The sequence below is a fragment of the Balaenoptera acutorostrata genome, chromosome 6 (genome assembly GCF_949987535.1).
Source record: "Balaenoptera acutorostrata chromosome 6, mBalAcu1.1, whole genome shotgun sequence".
In the NCBI taxonomy this organism is placed as follows: Eukaryota; Metazoa; Chordata; class Mammalia; order Artiodactyla; family Balaenopteridae; genus Balaenoptera; species Balaenoptera acutorostrata.
In genome coordinates, this window is record NC_080069.1 from 29,672,519 (window position 1) to 29,692,128 (window position 19,610).

General features: G+C 44.7%; 1 protein-coding gene across 1 annotated transcript in view; it reads left to right on the forward strand.

The window, feature by feature from the left end:
* Positions 1 to 6,147, forward strand: part of FAM120A (family with sequence similarity 120 member A) — a 105,418-nt gene extending 99,271 nt beyond the window's left edge. The window contains exon 18 of the mRNA XM_007182017.2: positions 4,238 to 6,147. Within this exon, the coding sequence (XP_007182079.2) occupies positions 4,238 to 4,549 (312 nt within the window). The 3' untranslated portion in view covers positions 4,550 to 6,147. The remainder of the gene's footprint in view (positions 1 to 4,237) is intronic.
* Positions 6,148 to 19,610: the final 13,463 nt, after the last annotated feature.

Below are 19,610 nucleotides of genomic sequence, written 5' to 3' on the forward strand. Positions count from 1 at the left end.
GCTCACCTCACCCATCCTTGGCCACTGAGCCCTTTGCCGTGACCTCTAGTCTTCAGTAGCTTCCTATGTGGTGTATCACCCAGCCCAGCAGACCAGTGACAGTCGTTTCTCTTAGTTTCTCAATTTCTTTAGTGAGAAATGGCATTTCAAGTAGGAGCACCAATGGACCCTGGCTGCCATAGGGTCAGTCATGGTTCCTAGTGTTCTGTGTACATAGACACACAGAGTCCTGTTTCTTTATATATGTAAACACACACACAACCGATATGCCTTTTTATTGTATTTTTTAAAGGTATGATTCTCATGAATTCACACTGATGTTTCCGGTTCAAACTGAGGACTATAGGCTTTTATTTAGTCTCATTTCTGTTACATCTCTACGTTCTTTCTTCTACACCAAATCACCATTTCTAGGCTTTTCCTATGAACAGAGCTAGAGGGAAAAGGTGTACACATCCACACTCACGTATACTATGCACACACAAACATATATACATGTAATCTGCTGCTTTTTTCCTCCCTAATTAAACTGACTCTTCTTATTCAAATTTAGGATTTCAGGAATTTGACTTAACCTTTACTGTTTATATCAGTATGTCTTTTCTTCCCTTCTGAGAATCTTGGTTCCTAAGAACCCAGAGGATGATTAAATTAGAACATCCCATAACTCATTATTTACTTCATCCCACATTGCATACACAGTCTGCTAGGACTAGCTAATTCTTCCATCAACAGCACAATCACTGGGAACAATTAAAAGAAAATGTTGGTATATGCTTCCCCCATTTTCCCCCGTCATCCTCACAGTTTTGAAAAATAGCTTTGCTACTATGGTCTACATTGTCCAAAGTATACTCCTTTCAGCCACATTTGTCCAGGGTTCGTAGATAATTGTGTCCCGTGCCCCACCAGCCTTGAGTCTGCTGGTCCATTTTGTCCCTCTAAGGCTCTTTCTTTAGTGGGTTCCTAGGGAAGACTTAGGAAAACAGTGTTTAATTTGAAAACAGTTTATTTTCCTAGCAATTAGAAATACTGGTTCACATCTTCTCAAGTGACTTACACATTATATGATTTTCTTCTGTTATAAAGCTTTGCTGTTAAAGGCTAATGATAATTGAATTGTCTTTCCCTTTGAAGTCATTTGCTGTTTTGGCCTAAATGCCTAAATTGTTTTCGTTTTTCCATCAAAGTTTAGTGACATGCCCTGCTGCTGGTTGTTCTTGGTCAGTGCACTCAGTATGCAATGCTTTCTTTCCAAATGCAATTTCAAATTTGTTTTATGTCAGAAAATTTTCTTGAATTACTAGTTTTTCATTTCAGTTCTTTTTCTTTGCTTTGTTTTTCATCTCTGGTGCTCCTGTTGTACTAGTCCTTCTGGGTCTGTCTTCAGTGTTTGGCATACTCTTGATTCCTTTTCGTCTCTTCCTTTCTTTTTTGAGATGTAACTCATATACTATACAATTCACCTGTTTAAAGTGTATAATTCAGTCTCTTCCTAAGGTCATATGCAATCACCGTTAATTCCAGAACATTCGTCACCCCAAAAGAAACCCCTTATTCATGAGCAGTCATACACCGCACCCCCATGGTCTCTGGTGGATCTGCTTTCTGTCTGGAGTTGCTCTCTGTACATTTCATGTAAATGCACATGTTGTGCCCCATACCAGGACTTCATTCTGTATTATTGCTGAGTGATGCTCCATTATATAGATGCACTACATTTTGTTTACTTGTTCATCAGTTGATGGACATTTAGATTGTTTCCACTTTTTGACTATTATGAATAATGCTGCTATGAACATATATGTACAAGTTTGGTTTTTTTCCCCCAGGTTTTATTGAGATGTAATTGACACGTAATATTATATTAGTTTCATGTGTACAGCATAATGATTCGATATTTGTATTTATTGCAAAATGATCACCACAATAAGTCTAGTTAACATCCATCACCACACATAATTACAAATTTCTTCTTCTTGTGATGAGAAATCTTTTAAGTGATGAGTATATCTTGTGATGAGTATATCTTTTAAGATATACTCTTTTAGCAACTTTCAAATATATGAGTACTGTTAACTATCTCTTTTAGCAACTTTCAAATACATGAGTACTGTTAACTATAAGAGTGTTGTTAACTACTGTTAACAACTTTCAAATATATAAGAGTACTGTTAACTGTTAACTACACATTTTCAATTCTCTTCGGTATGCATGTAGGAGTGAATTTCTGGGTCATATGGTAACTCTGTGTTTAAGCATTTGAGGAACTGCAAAACTGTTTTCAAAATGGCTGCACCGTTTTCCATTCCTATCAGCAATGTATGAGGATTCCAATTCTCTACATGCATGTCGACATTTGCTACTATCTGTTGTTGAGTTTGGCCATCCTAGTGGGTATGAAATGGTATCTCATTGTGGTTTTGATCTGCATTTCCCTTTCTTCATCTCTCTGATTTTAAAAATTTTGTTCTTTCACCTTCAGGTACTATGATGTTCATTTGGTGTTGTTTCTTCTAGTTTAGTGTTCATTTCTCGAATTATTTTTTCTGTATTTTAAATTCTTCCCAAAGTTTTTCACCTCACTTTATGGCTTTTCCTGGTTTAATCTGTGCTCCTCTTCCTCAACCTGTCCTGTCACAGCCTGTTTTAAAATCAAAGGAAGCAGTCTTGGTCTTTTATTGACATGCCTTTCTGATGTATTTCATTGTCCTTAGGGATGTTGTTCCATCTTTTGTTGCCATAATGTGTGGATTCCTTGGTACTTCCTGTTGCTTGTTTTTAAGTGAAAGTAGTATTCTTGCACCTTGAGAAGGACAGATGATGAAGGGCAGCTTGTTTCCTAAGAGTCTCTGGCCTTCCTTTCTCTGTTGCTGCCATCCTGATGGGGCCAGTTCTGATACGATGTGTCAGTGGGACAGAGGAGGTGGTGCTGCCCCGTGCTTGTGGTGCGTATAGTGGTGGGGGACTCCTTGCAGCGGCCTACGCTTATGGGAAGAATTAGCTGTAGAGAGAGGGAGTGTCTGTTTCCAAACAGGTACAGACTGGCTTTCTGTCTTAGTCTTCCTGCATCCTTCGTAACTATAGGGAGGTTCCCTAATAAGCAGGCGCCTCAACACATTTCATGTAGCAGGCACCCATGGGGGAACTGCTTAATCACCACTGGCAATACTCTGCCACAAGTGTGTGTTTAGTCTGGCAAGTGGACTTTTCCTCGAGAGAGTGAGGGTTTTGAGATTTGAAAGCATGTAATTGAAGTCTTCAGTATTATTTTTCTCCGCTTCTTGGCCCTCCTATATTTTTATATTATGCTTCTCAAGGTGCCAAGAGAATGACAGTAGTATTGACTTCTAGAAAAGTTTACATGAGTGTTTCTGAACTATAGGATTGAAAACTAAAATGAGAACAGTCCTTCTGGGTCTGTTGAACAGTCCTTCTGGGTCTGGGTCTGTGTAAAATTGAGCCCAAATGGGGAACATGGTAACCTGTGGTGTACAAGAGGGTGTCTCTAAAGTAAGGGTGATAGGTACCTCCAGTTCCACTCTGTATATAGACTACAGAGTGGATAGAGTATATAATAGAATGTTTAGAGTATAGAAAATTTAGATGACAGAATGGATAGCGTATAAAATAGAATGTATAGAGTGGATAGATTATAGAGTGTATATGGACTGTAAAGTATAGAGAGTACAGTTGACCCTCGGACAATGCCGACTCTCTGCGCAGTTGAAAATCCACATATAACTTTACAGTCAGCCCTCCTCCATATCCACAGTTCCACATCCGCAGATTCAACCAACTGTGGATCATGTAGTACTGTAGTATGTGTTTATTGAAAAAAACCCGCATAATGGCGGACTTGCGCAGTTCAAATCCATGTTGTTCAAGGGTCAACTGTATAGAGAATGTATAGAGTATATAATAGAATATATAGAGAATAGCTTGCATAGAGTATATAATAGAATGTAGAGAGTATATAGAGTATACAATAGAATATGTAGAGTTTAGAGAATATAGATTATGGAGGATATAGAGTATATAATGGAATGTATAGAGAGTATACACAGTATAAAATGCATAGGGTGGAGAGTACATAACAATGAGAGACACAGCCATGCACTCGCTGTGTTCTGTTCTTAAATCTGCAGTGAGTGTCATCAGGCCTCAGCTGGTGTCTCCTCTCTCCCGCTGTTTATCAAAAACTGCCTTATCGCTTGCTGTGCTTCATTTTAAATAGGGCAAGCCTCCTTATGCTGCTTCAGCAGAAGAAGTGGCCAAAGAACTGAAGTCGAGATCCGGGGAATCTAAATCCTCCGCTGTGTCTTCAGACGGGTCCCTGGCTGAAAACGGAGCGGTGGCTGAGGAGAAGCCGGCTCCCCAGATGAATGGGAACGCGGGCGACACCAGGGCCCCCAGCCACTCGGAAAGTGCCTTGAACAATGACTCTAAGACGTGCAATACAAATCCTCACTTAAATGCACTAAGTACAGACAGTGCTTGCCGTAGAGCTGATGCTCTGGAGGCAGCTGTCTTAAAGAAAGAAGAGTAAACTTATTTTTTATAGAGGGTGAAGGATGCTGGAAGGGTAAGGATTTAGGAATATCTGGAGAGAAAGAGAGCCTACAGTTATGTACATTTTTTCCTTTCCGTAAGAGAAAAATGAGGACTTTGGAAATTCGGATCCCTCTTTGATATCAGAGATTTAAACAACACATTTTTAGTTTTAACCAGTTGTAGTCAAAATGCTACAATAAAACAAAAAGAGAGAAAGAAAATGAAGAGCATTTGACTCCCACACTTAAAATGAAGTACACACAAAGTTTAAACTGGTTAATGACAAAAGCCTATAGCTGTGTTTCTTGAACTATAAAGAAAACAAATTTTGGCAGTCTTTAAGTATATATAGCTTAAAATATCATTTTTAGCATTTGGCACCATATGTATGCCATTATCTTTGATTTTGCATTACTGTTCACAAGAAAGCTTTGTCTAAGGCTTTGATTTTATGATTATGAAAGAAATTAGGCACAACCACAGTTTTTCTTTCTTACTTAAATTTCATCACTGTTGATGTGGTTCTTTTGTGTTAAAAAAAAAAGTGCAACTATCAAAACTAAAAAAACTATAGAGTAATATTGCCGTTCTGCTGATTTTAAATATACAGTACATCATACATACTTTACAAGCAAGTTAAATGGAGATAAAGTTGAAATCATAGAAGATGCAAATGACCTTTCAAAATCAACACACTGTGTTCTGAAACTTTTCGTGACTTAATACCATGCATCTGTGATCAATGAACTATGTGGTTTTGAATCGGACGTAGACCATTAGTGCTACTACTTGAGCTAAACTTCTGCATGGTTCATAATTTTTAAAGTGTGTAGTTAATATTATGCATGTTATTGTCCTTTCTTCCATTCTTACCAGTATGTGCCCATTTGCAAAACAAAAATGCTAATAATCAGTAATAGTCCTATAAAAGATGTTAACTCTGTTTAGTCATTGACTGATCTTGCTCTAACCTTAAAATTTTGTGATTATTGACCTCTGTTGCATTTATTCTAAAACCCCCCAAATTATCTAGCTGTTTCGAATATCAACATTACCCTGGTGTATTCACTGCTGTATGCATTATTGTTCTTTGTTGCTGTTTTATGCCTTCATATTAGCAAAATATGAAATTCTGTGAAAAACAAAAAAAAAATCCCTTTGATCTTTAAAAAAAAAAAAAAAACAACCCCCCCTTCTGTAGCAGGAAACAAATTGCTTGTTCTTGAGAACTTTCCCATCAAGAATTTAGTAGAAGCAGGTATACTTATATCATTTTGATGTTTTTGTTAATGTTTCCAAACAATGTACTTTGAAATCAGAATCACTTCTTATTCGTTTTCATATAATTCTCCTGATGCTCTTCATCACACATTAGTGATCAGAAATGAGATGTAATTCCCCAATCCCTGCCCGCAAGACCTGAGTAGGATCTTACTGTAAGTTGAAGGGAGTTTTGCCCTAACTCATGGATTGTGCAAGAATGAACTGCTGTTGGGTTTGACTGATTGTAGATGGGTTGTGGTGTGGTGTATCTGAAGGCTATTGAATGCAACTTACAATGCTTAATAAAAATCTTTATTCTTTTAGTATAAAGATGGTACGGCTTTTAAATTCCTTGTAAAAACATACATTTTACTGAGGTTTAATTCAAATTGAAACAGCTACTGAAGAGCTTAGTCAAATAACCAAAATTTAGAAATATTTTGCCCATTGCAGGTAATTCCAGGTTTCTAGCTCTAAAGAAACATATGTGGTCAAAATGCAAGTTATGCTGATGTCTGAATTTCATAGTTACAAAAAAACATTCTCTGATAGAGCAGGCTTAGAAATAGAAATTTAATTTAAAAAAAAAAGCCCAAGGAAGAAATACATTTGATCTTGATTAAACCGCTTTTTTTTTTTTTTTTTTTACCAGATCCATACTATGTTCAGATTTGTTTCGTTTTTACTTAATGTCTTTTTTTGTTCTAGTATCTACCACATTATATTTAGTTGTTATGTCTCCTTAGGCTCTTCGTTCTGACATTTTCTCAGACTTTCCTTGTTTTTGGTGACCTTGTGACAGCCTTGAGGAGTAGTCAGATATTTTGTTGAATGTCTTGTAACTGTGATTTGTCTGATTTTTTTTTTTTTTTTTTTTTCATGAGTGGACTGGGGTTAGGCTACATAAAATTAACATGCCTTATCACCATTGATAGCGACCTTGATCATCTGGCTGAGTTAGTGTTGGTCAGGTCTCTTCACTGTAAGGTTGCCAGCCCCTACTCCTTTCCATACTGTGCTCTTTGATAGAGCCACCATGTGGCTCACGAGTGACTCACGAGTGGGGAGTCATGGTTTAGTTATCTAGTAAATTATTTGGAATTCTTGTGCGTGGCAAATTTGTCTCTTCTCCGCCATTTCCCCATATGTTTTTACATCATTGAGTTCTGAGTGCTTAGCACAGGACAGGGGTGAACGGTAGGCATTTAATACATTTTGGTCCTTGTTTTGTGAACATCCATTGTAAATCTCTCACGTTCTAATAACACCTTCAATGATGATACTAAAACAGGACGTGCTTTTTTAGAAGCACTATTCTAGGTGTTTTAGCTCAATTAATGCTCACAGCAATGCTATCAGGATGACACTGTTATCACCACCGAAGGTTTTTAACTTACTGGAGGCCACACTGCTAGTGAGCGGTGGAGACAGGGTCTGAGTCCGTGCCCTTTGGAGCCCACGCTCAGAGCCTTTGAGGCGCCCTTTAGTCCGTCATGCCCCTACACACGGCCCGCCCAGCTCCTCCGGAACCGCTTCTCCGGGAGGTGCGGGGAGGTGGGGCTGTGTCCCCGCCTTCGCGGGGTGGGCAGGAGGGGAGTGGCCACACGGGAGAGACGGGGGCGGAGGGGGCGGTGTCAGAAGACGTGTTATCAAAGATGCTGGGACTGCGGGCGCGCGCTCTCGGCCGGGGTCGGAGAGGGGAGGGCCGTCTCAAGGCCCCGCCCGCCCGGCCTCCTAGTCAGAGGAAGACGCGCCCGGGATGCGCGCTTCCGGCCTTGCGTGGAGAGGGGTGGGGCCATGCGTAGGGCGGGGCAGGGCGGGGCCTTGTGTAGGGGAGGCCCGTTCCTCCCTGCGCTGACTGTGCGCGCGCACCTCTTTCCTCCTACCCTTGAGGCCCCCGTTCCGCTGCGTCCCAGCGCTGCTACCCAGGCCAGGCGCGAGGCGACCGCGGGAGGTCGGCGGGGGCCGGTTCGGTGTCCACACTGCCAACTCCTGGGGCCGAATTCCGCGCGCAGACAGCTGACCGGATCCTCGGGGACCGCGAGAGCTGGGCCGGGCTCCCTACACGGTCACCAAGATGCTGACATCGAAGATTTCAAAGCTAAAAAGAAGGAGCTAGAAGAAATTGTTCAGCCAATTATTAGCAAACTATGGAAATGCAGGCCCTCCCCAAACTGGTGATGAAGAACCAGCAGACAACGATGAGTTGTAGACACTGCTCCGCTAGTGCTGTAATATTGTAAATAACTGGACTCAGGAACTTTCCTTAGGAGAAAATTGAGAGAACTTAAGTCTCGAATGTGATTGGAATCTTCATCTTGGAGTGGAGTTGAAAATGCTATAGCCCAAGTAGCTGTTTACTGCTTTTCATTAGCAGTTGCTCACATGTTTTGGGGTGGGGGGCGAGGAGGAATTGGCTATCATCAAAAGTAGGTGAAAAATCTGGGTTAGGATGTGTGTTCACCTTGAAAATGTCCTATTTAACAATTGGGTCATGTGCATCTGGTGTAGGAACTTTTTTTCTACCATAAGTGACACCAGTAAATGTTTGTTGTTTACACTGGTCTTACAAAAAAAAAAAAAGAAAACCCTCCGGTTCTGGGGCTGGGCACCGGCACTGCATGTCCCTATAGCCTGGGAGCCACCTATGCCTCTGTGGGACCCACCACGGTCCCCGGTCCCCGGGGCTGACGAGGCACTGTCCTGAGTCAGTTTGTTCCAAGCAAGCCCTGAGTGTTCTCCTGGTTCTGACAGGTGTGCAAACTCCAAATGCTGTTAACCCTCTATTCCTACAGGCTGTGGCTCTGGGATTTGGAGGAAATAAAGGAAGCACCCACACCTCTCCTCCCTGACACTTGTCTGGTCAATCGTATTGGCCCCACCGTTCCTCAGGGACGTAGGTTCGAGCTCCTCTGCATTCGTATCATGCTCTGGTCCACAGTACCAAGGGCCACGATGGCCCCCCAGTCCTTGCTTGCCCTCATTTTGCGAGGCAGTGGGGAGCAGGGGGGGCTTCCGCTTTACAGAAACCTCAATTCCAGTGAGGACTCACCAGCACGTTTAATCCAGTGTCAATTGCAAACGCCTGTCAAGTTTCCTCCGTTGGAATGTCTTTTCAGGGAGGGTTGTATTCTCAGTGCCACCGGCCCCTACCCCCAGATGCCAGCAGTGCCTCCCCATCATGACAACTGCATGATGCTGCCCTTCCCCTTCCCCACCGCCCCCTCCTCTCTGGAGCGGGTCCTCCCCGCTGAAGAAGAACCCTGTGTTTTGGAGAGGGGATAGGGACGGAGGCACAGGCCTGGGCAGGAAGCAAAGGGAGGCCGAGGACACCACGCTTGCTTGGGGACAGGCTGGCCATCTCTCCCACGTCACTAGGATCACGGGGGATGGCCTGAGTGGCATCCAGAAATAGGCGAGGGACCAGCAGCTGTGCGTGGCACTCTGGGGCTCGGGACTGAATTCTGACCCCAGCGTTGCTCCTAGGACAATTCACATACTCTCCTGGGCTGATGGTTTCTTTTCCCTTTCTTCCTTTTTGAAAAATAGCTTCTACTGATTTTTTTTTTTTCTGGTTTCAAAAGTAATATGTTTATTGTAGTAACTTTAAGAAATACAAGTAAACAAAAAAAAGAAAAATCACTATACTGTTAATATTGTTAATATTCGTAATCACCATATTGTTAATATTTGGCCTCTTTCATTTTTCTATGTAATATATAATTTTTTTTGCAGAAAATAAACCATTACACATGTTTTGTAACATTTTCTCCCCACCTACAAAATATTTTATGGCTCTTTCTCTCTACCATTTCATATTCTGCCATAGCCCCACGATTCCACGGGTAGCTGCACCATGAAGTACCTGCTTGCCCAGTGTGGCTGGACATGGCTTTACTTTGGCATCCCCCAGTATTGATGGAGCATCTGTGTTGGGTACTGCCCTAGGCCCTGAGGCTCAGAGGGCAGCAAGTGCCCTCCCTTCATGGGCATTTACAATTGGGGGCTGGGGGAAGTATACATGTGTACAAATAAGACTATTTCAGACAAGAAGATGAGGAAAATAAAACGGGGTGATGGTTCCGAGGCAGGGAGGGCCTCTGGGATGGGGGATGAGAAGGATGGTGGTCTGTGGAGAATGAGGTCAGGCTTAGGCCTGGGGTAGGAAGCAGTGGATGGAGAGAACTCATGAGTGAGAGGGAAAGCCAGTGATGCAGGGTGAGGGTTCTGGGCATGCTGGTGGCCCTTCAGAGGTTGTGACCAGTCTCCAGGTGGTCACAGCCTGGGAGGCATGCACACCCTACAGGTGGTTAGCATTTCACCAGAAGGACTGCCTAACGGTGGGATGTGAGGGTAGGTTGTCTTGGTCCTTGGTGCTGACCAGACCCTGACTCTTTGCTAGAAGGACGCAGAAAATGGTTTTCTGGTTTTCATCTGCATTGCTTCGATTGCCAGCGAGGGTGATATATCCCTTCTTAGGTTTACTGTGCCCTCGGTTTACTATTTTCTAATTGACAGAGAACATCTAATGCCCTGGCTCTTTCCTGATTCCAAAATCCCAGGCCAAGGCAAGAATGTTAAGAAATAATTCAGCAGTTGTACCCTCATCCACATGATCGCCTGCAAGGACAAAGAGTTTCGGACACCTCCCTCCTCGTCCCCCCTCTTGGCCTCAGAGGGAGCCTGTTGCTACACTGGGTGCCAGTTCTTTCCTGATGTAGGTGTCCTCAGGAGTAGCTCTCTCTTCCAGGGAACTTATTCTACCCTCAGATTTCCTGAGAATTACTAATTTATTACCCCCTTTTACTCCTTAATCCCCACTTAGTCGAATGAACCTTGCAGAGACCACTTTGCCTGGAGCCCTGTCTTTGTCCTGCCCATGTGGGCCTAGGCTGTTGAATGCTTGTCCTCTGCTCCTTGCTCTATTAGCTTCCCTAGCACAGACTGGGCCACAGATGACCCGAGGACCTGTAGACAGGGCCAGAGTAGCTCTGCACTAGATGCTTCACCCTGTGCTATGGGCTGGACTCGGTCCCCTCCACTTTCATATTTTGGAGCCCTGACCCCAGTCCTTCAGAATGGGACCTTATTTGGAAATAGGGTTATTGCAGATGTAATTAGTTAGGTTAGGATGAGGTCCTGCTGGAGTGGGGTGGGCCCTAAGCCAACAAATCTGGTGTCTCTATAAAAAGGGGAAATTTCGACACAGAAACAGATACGCACAAAGGAACAAAATGGCCATGTGAAGACTGGACTGATGCTACCACAAGCCAAGAAGCTACCAGAAGCTAGAGAGAAGCTTGGAGCAGACCCTTCTTGGGGCCTTCAGAGGGGGCATGGCCTTGCTGGCACCTTTATCTTAGACTTCTGGCCTCTGGAACCCTGAGACGACACACTTCTGTGGTCCTAAGTCACCCAGTGTGGTACCTTGACATGGCAGCCGCAGGAAGCTGATACGCTCTGCATGCTGCCATCCTGTTAAGTGCAGACTGTACTCTGCCCAGGGGTCTCTGAAACCATGGCGGGGGGCGGGCACCACCACCGCAGACCCTTAGCTGGGTGTGACTTAGCTCTGGCTGCATGTGTTTCTTTTTTCTTGACATCCAGAATAGTGACTGGAAATGGCCCAGGCAGACCTGAATGTGAAAGGTTCTACCTGGAATGAACCTGCCTGGTAGCAAGAACTATGGCCCTGCCTCTCAGACAGATGGAGGCTGATTTCAGGCTGAGGGTCTCGTCCTCACTTGGTATCAACCCAGCGACCATGTTGGATCCTATACAAGTGCTCCCAAACCCATGCATCTGGGAAGAAAGATATTAGGTCTTCCCTGCTTAGAGAGATTCCTGGATCTCCATCAGTCCTTCTGTCCACCTGTTGGTTATCTGGGTCTACTGGGGCTGGCATTGTGCTTGTTGCTGAGGACTCAGCCATGAGCAGAATAGAGACCTCTCTGTGCTGTGTCACTTCACCTGAGTGGACAGTCATGTGGAAATGCAACGAGAAAAAATAAACCCATGTGAAAATGCAACAGCAATTATAATATGCTCTAGGAAGGAAAATGCAGAGGAAAGGAGGAACTTAACTATGGTGGAGGAAGGTGTCAGGGAATCCTCTGACGAATGACCTGGAAGCCAGGTGGGAATTACCCAGGCAGAGTTTGAGCTGCATCAGGGTGGGTACCCTGGTTGGCCTTAGCCTGCTGCATCTGGCAGGCACCGGCACCCATAGCAGACCTAGCCAGATCTCATCGTGCCACACCCCCTCGTGGCATTTGTGCGTGTCCATCCCTGCAGACCTGAGTGACCCAGTGTGGGCTATAGGAGGGCCACCCTGGTCCCAGTTTGACCAGGATAGCCTTGTTTGCCCCTGTTCTGGTATTTTATTAATAGCACCCTTTTGGATAATAAATTATATGGTCATCCAGCTGAGTGAGTTTGGTCTACAAACTCACTGCTTCCAAACATCACAGGGCCATCCTAGAGATGGACAACAAGAAGGGCACACTTTCGTACCCATCAGAAAAATCCAGAAGGCTTTCAAAATTCCTGTGGCTGGGCTTCCCTGGTGGCGCAGTGGCTGAGAGTCTGCCTGCCAATGCAGGGCACACGGGTTCGAACCCTGGTCTGGGAGGATCCCGCATGCCGCGGAGCGGCTGGGCCCTTGAGCCACAATTGCTGAGCCTGCGCGTCTGGAGCCTGTGCTCCGCAACAAGAGAGGCCGCGATAGTGAGAGGCCCGCGCACCGCGATGAAGAGTGGCCCCCGCTTGCCACAACTAGAGAAAGCCCTCGCACAGAAACGAAGACCCAACACAGCCAAAAATTAAATAAATAAATAAATTAATTAATTAAAAAAAAATTCCTGTGGCTTACTGTTCATTTCAATTGGTTCTGGTTCTGATCACCATGGTCCCAGTAGCACAAGAAGCTCTTAGAATTTTCTTTGCATTCATCACATGGATTCATCTGATACAAACACACGCATCCAACCTTGAATTAGTATGTCCTTTCTGACATCTCCCCCCAAGACAGTTATTAGTTTTCTGTCTCCTGCTCTGGCATATGAGCTCCTTGGAGGTAGGAATGGTGTATGCCTTCTTCACTGCTATAACATCTGCAGTAGTTCTGTGCCAACACATTGGATAACTAGATTAACTGAACAAATTCTTAGAAACACACAACCTCCCAAAACTGAATCATGAAGATATAGAACATCTCAATAGATCTATAACTATTTAGGAGATTGAATCAATAATCAAAAACCAAGAAAAGCCCAGGACCAGATAGCTGCGCTGAATTCTACAACACATTTAAAGAAAAATTAACACCAATCCTTCTTAAACTCTTCCCAAAAACTGAAGAGGAGGGAATACTTCCTAATCCTTTCTTTGAAGCCAGCATTACCCTGACAAAAGCCAGACAAAGATTCTACAAGAACAGAAAACTACAAAACAATATCCCTTGTAAACATTGACGCAAAATCCTCAACAAAATACTAGGAAACCAAATTCAACAGCATATTAAAAGGATCATACACCCTAACCAAATGGGATTTATTCCTGGGATGCAAGGATGGTTCAACATCCTTAAAATCAAGAAAAAGACCCCCCAAAACAATGTAATACAGACCACATTAACAGAATAAAGGGGAAAAAATAATCATCTCAATTGATGCAGAAAAAGCATTTGACAAAATTCAACACCCTTTCATGATAAACAAACAAACAAACAAAAAACTCTACAAACTAGGATAGAAAGAAACTTCTTCAGTGTAGTAAAGGCCATATATGAAAAGCCCAAACCAAACATCATACTCAATGGTGAAAGACTAAAAAAAGCTTTTCCCTTAAGATCAGGAACAAGAGAAAGATGCCCATTTCACCACTTCTATTCAGCGTGCTATTGGATGCTCTAGCCAGAGTAATTGGGCAAGAAAAATAAATTTAAAAAGCATTCAAATTAGAAAGGAAGAAGTAAAATTATTTCTGTTCATAGATAACATGATCTTATGTCATGTAAAATCATCAAGATTTGGGAACTCTAAAGATTCTACAAATAACTGTTAGAACTAAAAAACAAATTCAGCAAATGTGCAAGATACTGAATCAACACACAAAAATCAGTTTTGTTTCCATACACTAAGAGTGAACAATCCAAAAAGGAAATTAGGAACATAATTCCACATACAATAGCATCAAACAAACAAAATACCTAGGAATAAACTTAGCCAAGGAGACAAAATATTTGTACACTGAAAACTTATATAAAACATTGCTGAAAGCAATTAAAGAAGATACAAATAAATAGCAAGACATCCCATGTTAATGATCAGAAGACTTACTGTTGTTAAGATATCAATATTACCCAAAGCAATCTACAGATTCAACACAATCCTTGTCAAAATTCCAATAGCTCTTTGTGAAGAAATGGAGAGGCCAATCCTCAAATTAATATGGAATTGTAAGGGGTCCAGAAGAGCAAAAACAATCTTGAAAAAGAAGAGCCAAGTTGGAGGTCTCACACTTCCTAATTTCAAAACTTACCACAAAGCTACAGTAATCAAAATAGTGTGGTACTGGCATAAAGATACACAAACAAACCAATGAAATACAATAGAGACCCCAGAAATAAACCCTTGGCCCATATGGTCAAATGATTTCTGACAAGGGTGCAATGACCATTCAGTGGGGAAAGGAGTGTCCTTTCAACAAATGGTGCTGGGAAAACTAGATAACCATCTACAAAAGAATTAAGTTGGACCCTTACTTCACACCCTATACAAAAATTAATTGAAAATGGATCAAAGTCTTAAACTTAAGAACTAAAACTACAAAACTCTTAGATGAAAACATACAGTGGAAAGCTTCATGACACTGGATTTAGCAATGGTTTCTTAGATATGACATCAAATACACAGGCAACAAAAGGAAAAAACAGATGAATTGGGCTTCATCAAAATTAAAAAGTTGGGGGCTTCCCGGGGCTTCCCTGGTGGCACAGTGGTTGAGAATCTGCCTGCCAATGCAGGGGACACGGGTTCAAGCCCTGGTCTGGGAAGATCCCACGTGCCACGGAGCAACTGGGCCCGTGAGCCACAATTACTGAGCCTGCGCGTCTGGAGCCTGTGCTCCGCAACGGGAGAGGCCACGATAGTGAGAGGCCCGCACACCGCGATGAAGAGTGGCCCCCACTCGCCACAACTGGAGAAAGCCCTCGCACAGAAACGAAGACCCAACACAGCCAAAAATAAATAAATAAATAAATAAATAAATAAATAAATAAATAAATAAATTTATTAAAAAAAATTAAAAAATTGTGTGCATCAAAGGACATGATCAATCAACAGAGTGAAAAGAGAACCCATGGAATGGGAGAAGATACTTGCAAATCATATATCTGAGAGGGGATTAATATCCAGAGTACATAAAAAACTTCTACAACTCAACTAAAAGCAACCAACTCAAAAAATAAGGAAAAGATGCGAATAGACATTTCTCCAAAGAAGGTATATAAATAGCCAATAAGCACATAAAAAGATGCTCAACATCACTAATCATTAGGGAAATGTAAATCAAGACCACAGTGATCATGGAGTTTCAGTAGAACCAAACTGCTGCCGTTAAAAACTATTATATTGAACTATACATTGAGAAATCAATCAAAATAAAAATATTTACCTCAAAAAAACCCCCCCCCACCACACACACACACACAAACCCACAATGAGATACCACTTCCCACACATTAGGATGGCTATACAAAAAATAAAAACAAACAAACAAAAAAACAAATCCAAAACCAGAAAATCATGTGTTGATGAAGATGTGGAGAAATGAGGACCCTCGTGCACTGTTGTTGGAAATGTAAAATGCTGTAGCTACTGTGGAAAACAGTATGGTGGTTCCTCAAAAAGTTAAAAATAGAATTACCATATGATTCAGCAATTTCACTTCTGGGTATACACACAAAAGAAGTGAAAGCAGGGACTTGAACAGATATTTGTATACCCATACTCATGGCCAAATAGTGGGGACAACCCAAGTGTCCATCAACAGTAAGCAGATAAACCAAATGTGGCATAGCCATACAATGAAGTATCATTCGTTCTTAAAAAGGAAGGAAATTCTGACACATACTACACCATGGATGAACCTTGACGACATTCTGCTAAGTGAAATAAGCAACACAAAAGGACAAATACTGTATGATGACACTTATATGAGGTCCCTAGAGTAGTCAAATTCATGCAGACAGAAAGTAGAACGGTGGTTACCAGGAGCTGGAGGTAAAGGGTAATAGGGAGTTAGGGTCAGAATTTCAGTTTGGAAAGAGGAAAATAGTTGTAGAGATGGATGATGGTGATGGCTGCACAATATTGTAAATGTACTTAATGCTACAGAGCTGTACACCGAATAACGGTTAAAATGGTAATTTTTATGCTGTGTATGTTACAATTTAAAAAAAAAAAACAAAAGCCCTGTACCTGCAATTCAGTACACTTTGTTGAGTAGTAGGTGAGTGAATGAACACATACTGGAAGATGCTGCTTTTCCACCGGGTAATAAGGTGAATAAAACACGTCTTGTCCTCAGATGCTCACTGCAGGGTATGCAGCACTGCAGTCGTGCTTCACCAGAGTGCCAGGGTGGAGGGGCAGCACATGGCCTTGTAGTTTGGAAGCCCACCCCCCTCACCCCTACAGCATGCCAGGCTTCTTGGGGTGGGTGGTGAGGTCTTGATGCTTGCACAGACACATGGGTGCTGTGCCCTGGGGAACGGGGTAAACTTGGGAGACGGATGCTGAGGTCAGGGGCAGACCGCATGGAGGGGCCACTGAGCTTAGTGTGGCAGAGTGCTAAGGCCACCCCTATTCCTTTCTGGGTCCTTGCAAGTAATTTCCCTTTGCTTTCCTTCCTCGACTCACCCCTTCCAGGCCTCTGCTTCCAGGTCACCTCAGGAGTTCTCCACCTCTGCCCAGCCCCCACCCTGTGCCAGTTTTCCCAGGCACTGTGGTACCCAGCCCACTATATATGTGTTGCTGTCTCCCTTTACTGCCATATGAGCTCCACAACACTTGGGCCTGCTGAGTGCTCCATGGCTACAAGACTGCTCAGCACATAGCAGATATTCAATATATGTTGAAGTAAATGAATGAGAGAGAGGGAGGACATAGAGATAAGGCAGGTTTTCTGATGGGGGATAAGAGGGAACTCATTGGGAGAAACCAAAGAGAGGAAGAGTCTAGGACCCATATTGAGTCTTATTTTAGTTTGTAGCTGGAAGGCAGCCTTGGAAGAGCTTTGAGTAACAGGAAAGTATTTCAGTGGACACTTCCAGATGCAAGTGGACACAGCTGTAGACAGGGGAGTCCTGGAGGGCAAGGAGTGGAGATGGGTGGCGCAGGGTAGCCAGAGCCATCCCAGGGGTCAGCAGTGAAGGACTAGGGGTCAAGGATGGGCTCCCATGCCTAGTGTATGTGCTCAGGGTGCCCTGGGATGTGACAGAGGGGCGGCAGTGCAGGCTCAGGCCCTGGAGAAGTCTGGGTTCCTGGCTTGCTCCTTCCTCTCACTAGCCAGCTGACCTCCTCCATGAGGCATTCAACTGCTTTGGGCCTCAGTTTTCACTTCTGAAAAATGGCACCAGTACTATACCTCTCTCTGATACCTGTTTATATACCTATCTCTAAAGTGGCAGCAGTAACACCTAAGGTGTCAATGTGAGTGCTGAGTATGTAATAATCACTACCCAGGGGGTATGCTGAGTGCTTTATAAGCAGCTGGGTGAGTTCTGGTCCACGTCTGAAGAACTAAGCACAGTGCACTCTACCTGGTAAGCATTTGACAAATGCTGGGTACCTACTATCATTATTTGTAAAATAGGAAATGGAAGTGTCAGAGATGAGGACTGCCCACAGTCAAGTTGGTCTCCAGAAGTTTCTGGCTTCGATGGATGATAAGTGGGGGGTTGTGGACACTGCTAGTCTAAGTGCTTCTGTACTGCCATGGGGGAAGGTAACTCAGCAGTGCCCAGGCCAGGTTCTTCTGGGCCTCCTTGCAGACTTTGATCTGCAGGCTGAGTACTGTTTATCTGCACCAATTCACATTAGGGTGTTAATTGTGGACAATGCTTAATAGTCACTCCCTTTCCAGAGCCATCCAGGTTGTCACCAGGAGGAAGGACTCTGGAGGTGAGCGTGACAGCTAGAATTCAGGTTGGAAGGCCTTGTGCTCCAGATCCTGGGCAGCTCACCAATGTGTGAGAGGGTGAGGGAGGGAGATAATCCCTTTCTCCCCACTTCCCCCTTCTCCATCTTCTTTTTCCCACTCTCACATTGTCCCTCCCAGCTAAGGCCCTGCCCTGGTCATTGCTGAGGCTGCGGTTGAGGGGTCACCTGTAGAGGGAAGGCGGCTGACAATGTGAAGGCAGATTTTGACTCAGCAGGAGGGAGAGCTGCCTACAAGTGGAGCAAGTTGCCCTTAGCAGCTGTAGGCCTCAGCTGAGTACCTGTCAGGGATGCTTCTGTGAGGTGAGCTGAGCCAGGTTTCCTGCCCCAAGCCTGGAATTCTGTGCTTGTGGTGGCCAGCATCTCCTAGCACCATGCATATTTTGCTTAGGGAGGGTGGGGAAGACCGACAGAGTGAGGGAGCACAGACAGGTTCCTTACTCTGAATTAGGAGCCAGCTCTGTTCTAGCATCCTGAAATGATCACGGATGCCCAAAGGATGCAGCAGCTGGGTAGGGGGCAGGGGAGAGCCTGCTACAGAATGCCTTGGGAAAAGATCCCTCAGAGCCAGGCCCCCTCCCCCTCTCACACTCAACAATTACCCTGACCACCACAGGTGAGGAGGGAGGACCACTTTAGGGCAAAGGATGCTGGGCCCAGAGCAACACTGCAGCACCTCTCGGTTCCCCCCTCCTCCTATATCCTTGTTGCCACCAGCAGAACTCAGCAATTTGGGACACAGACAGGAGGCCTGGGACCTGCTGTCCTCCCTGCACCTTAGGTCTCACAGGCCTGGGGGCTCCCTCCAGGGCTCCTGGGCAGCTCAAATTCCAGGTAACTCCTTTCTCTTTACAGAGCTGACCCGTGCCAGCATGCTCCCGGGTCCCCTGAATTCTGTCCTCTGAGGACTGAGCATCAAGGGAAGTCCATAGATCGTGTGAGGGACGGTGGGCTGTCCCCAGCCAGGAGTAAGGGGGAAAGGGAAGTTGTATTCCAGCCAGAAACTCAGTCGGTAAGGTAGGAGGGAGGAGGGAACAGGAGGAACCCCCCACCCCTGGCTGCCCCCTGCTCCGCTGCTTATCAGATGAAACTTAGAGCCAAGTAGTTGCTCCTCGGCCTTCTTAACCAGGAAGGACGTCGTCCTCCTCCTCGGGGGTCTCACCTCACACCCAGAGGGTCTCCCAGACCTGCCTTCCCCCTGTACCCTCAGTCCACCTTCTCCCCGGGGAATCCCCCTACCCACCTTCTTCCAGATGACAGTCTACTAGCCCACCTTCTCCCCTGGAGGGGTGTCCCAGTCCACCTTCTCTCCCTGCAGGTCCCCCGACCCACCTTCTCCTGGCAGGTCCCCCGGTCTCTCTTCTCCCTCAGCAGTGTTCTCCCGGCCCACCTTCTCCCCCGGCGGGGTACCCCGGCCCGCCTTCCCCGCGGTCCCCGGCCCGCCTTCCCGCGGCGGGAGCGGCGGCCCAGGCTGGCGGGCGGAGGCGGCGCCACCCGGGGCGCTGACGTAGAGGCCGCTCGGCGGCCGGGGGTCCCTTCGGTGGGGCCGCGGCTCTCCGCCCGCCGCCCCCG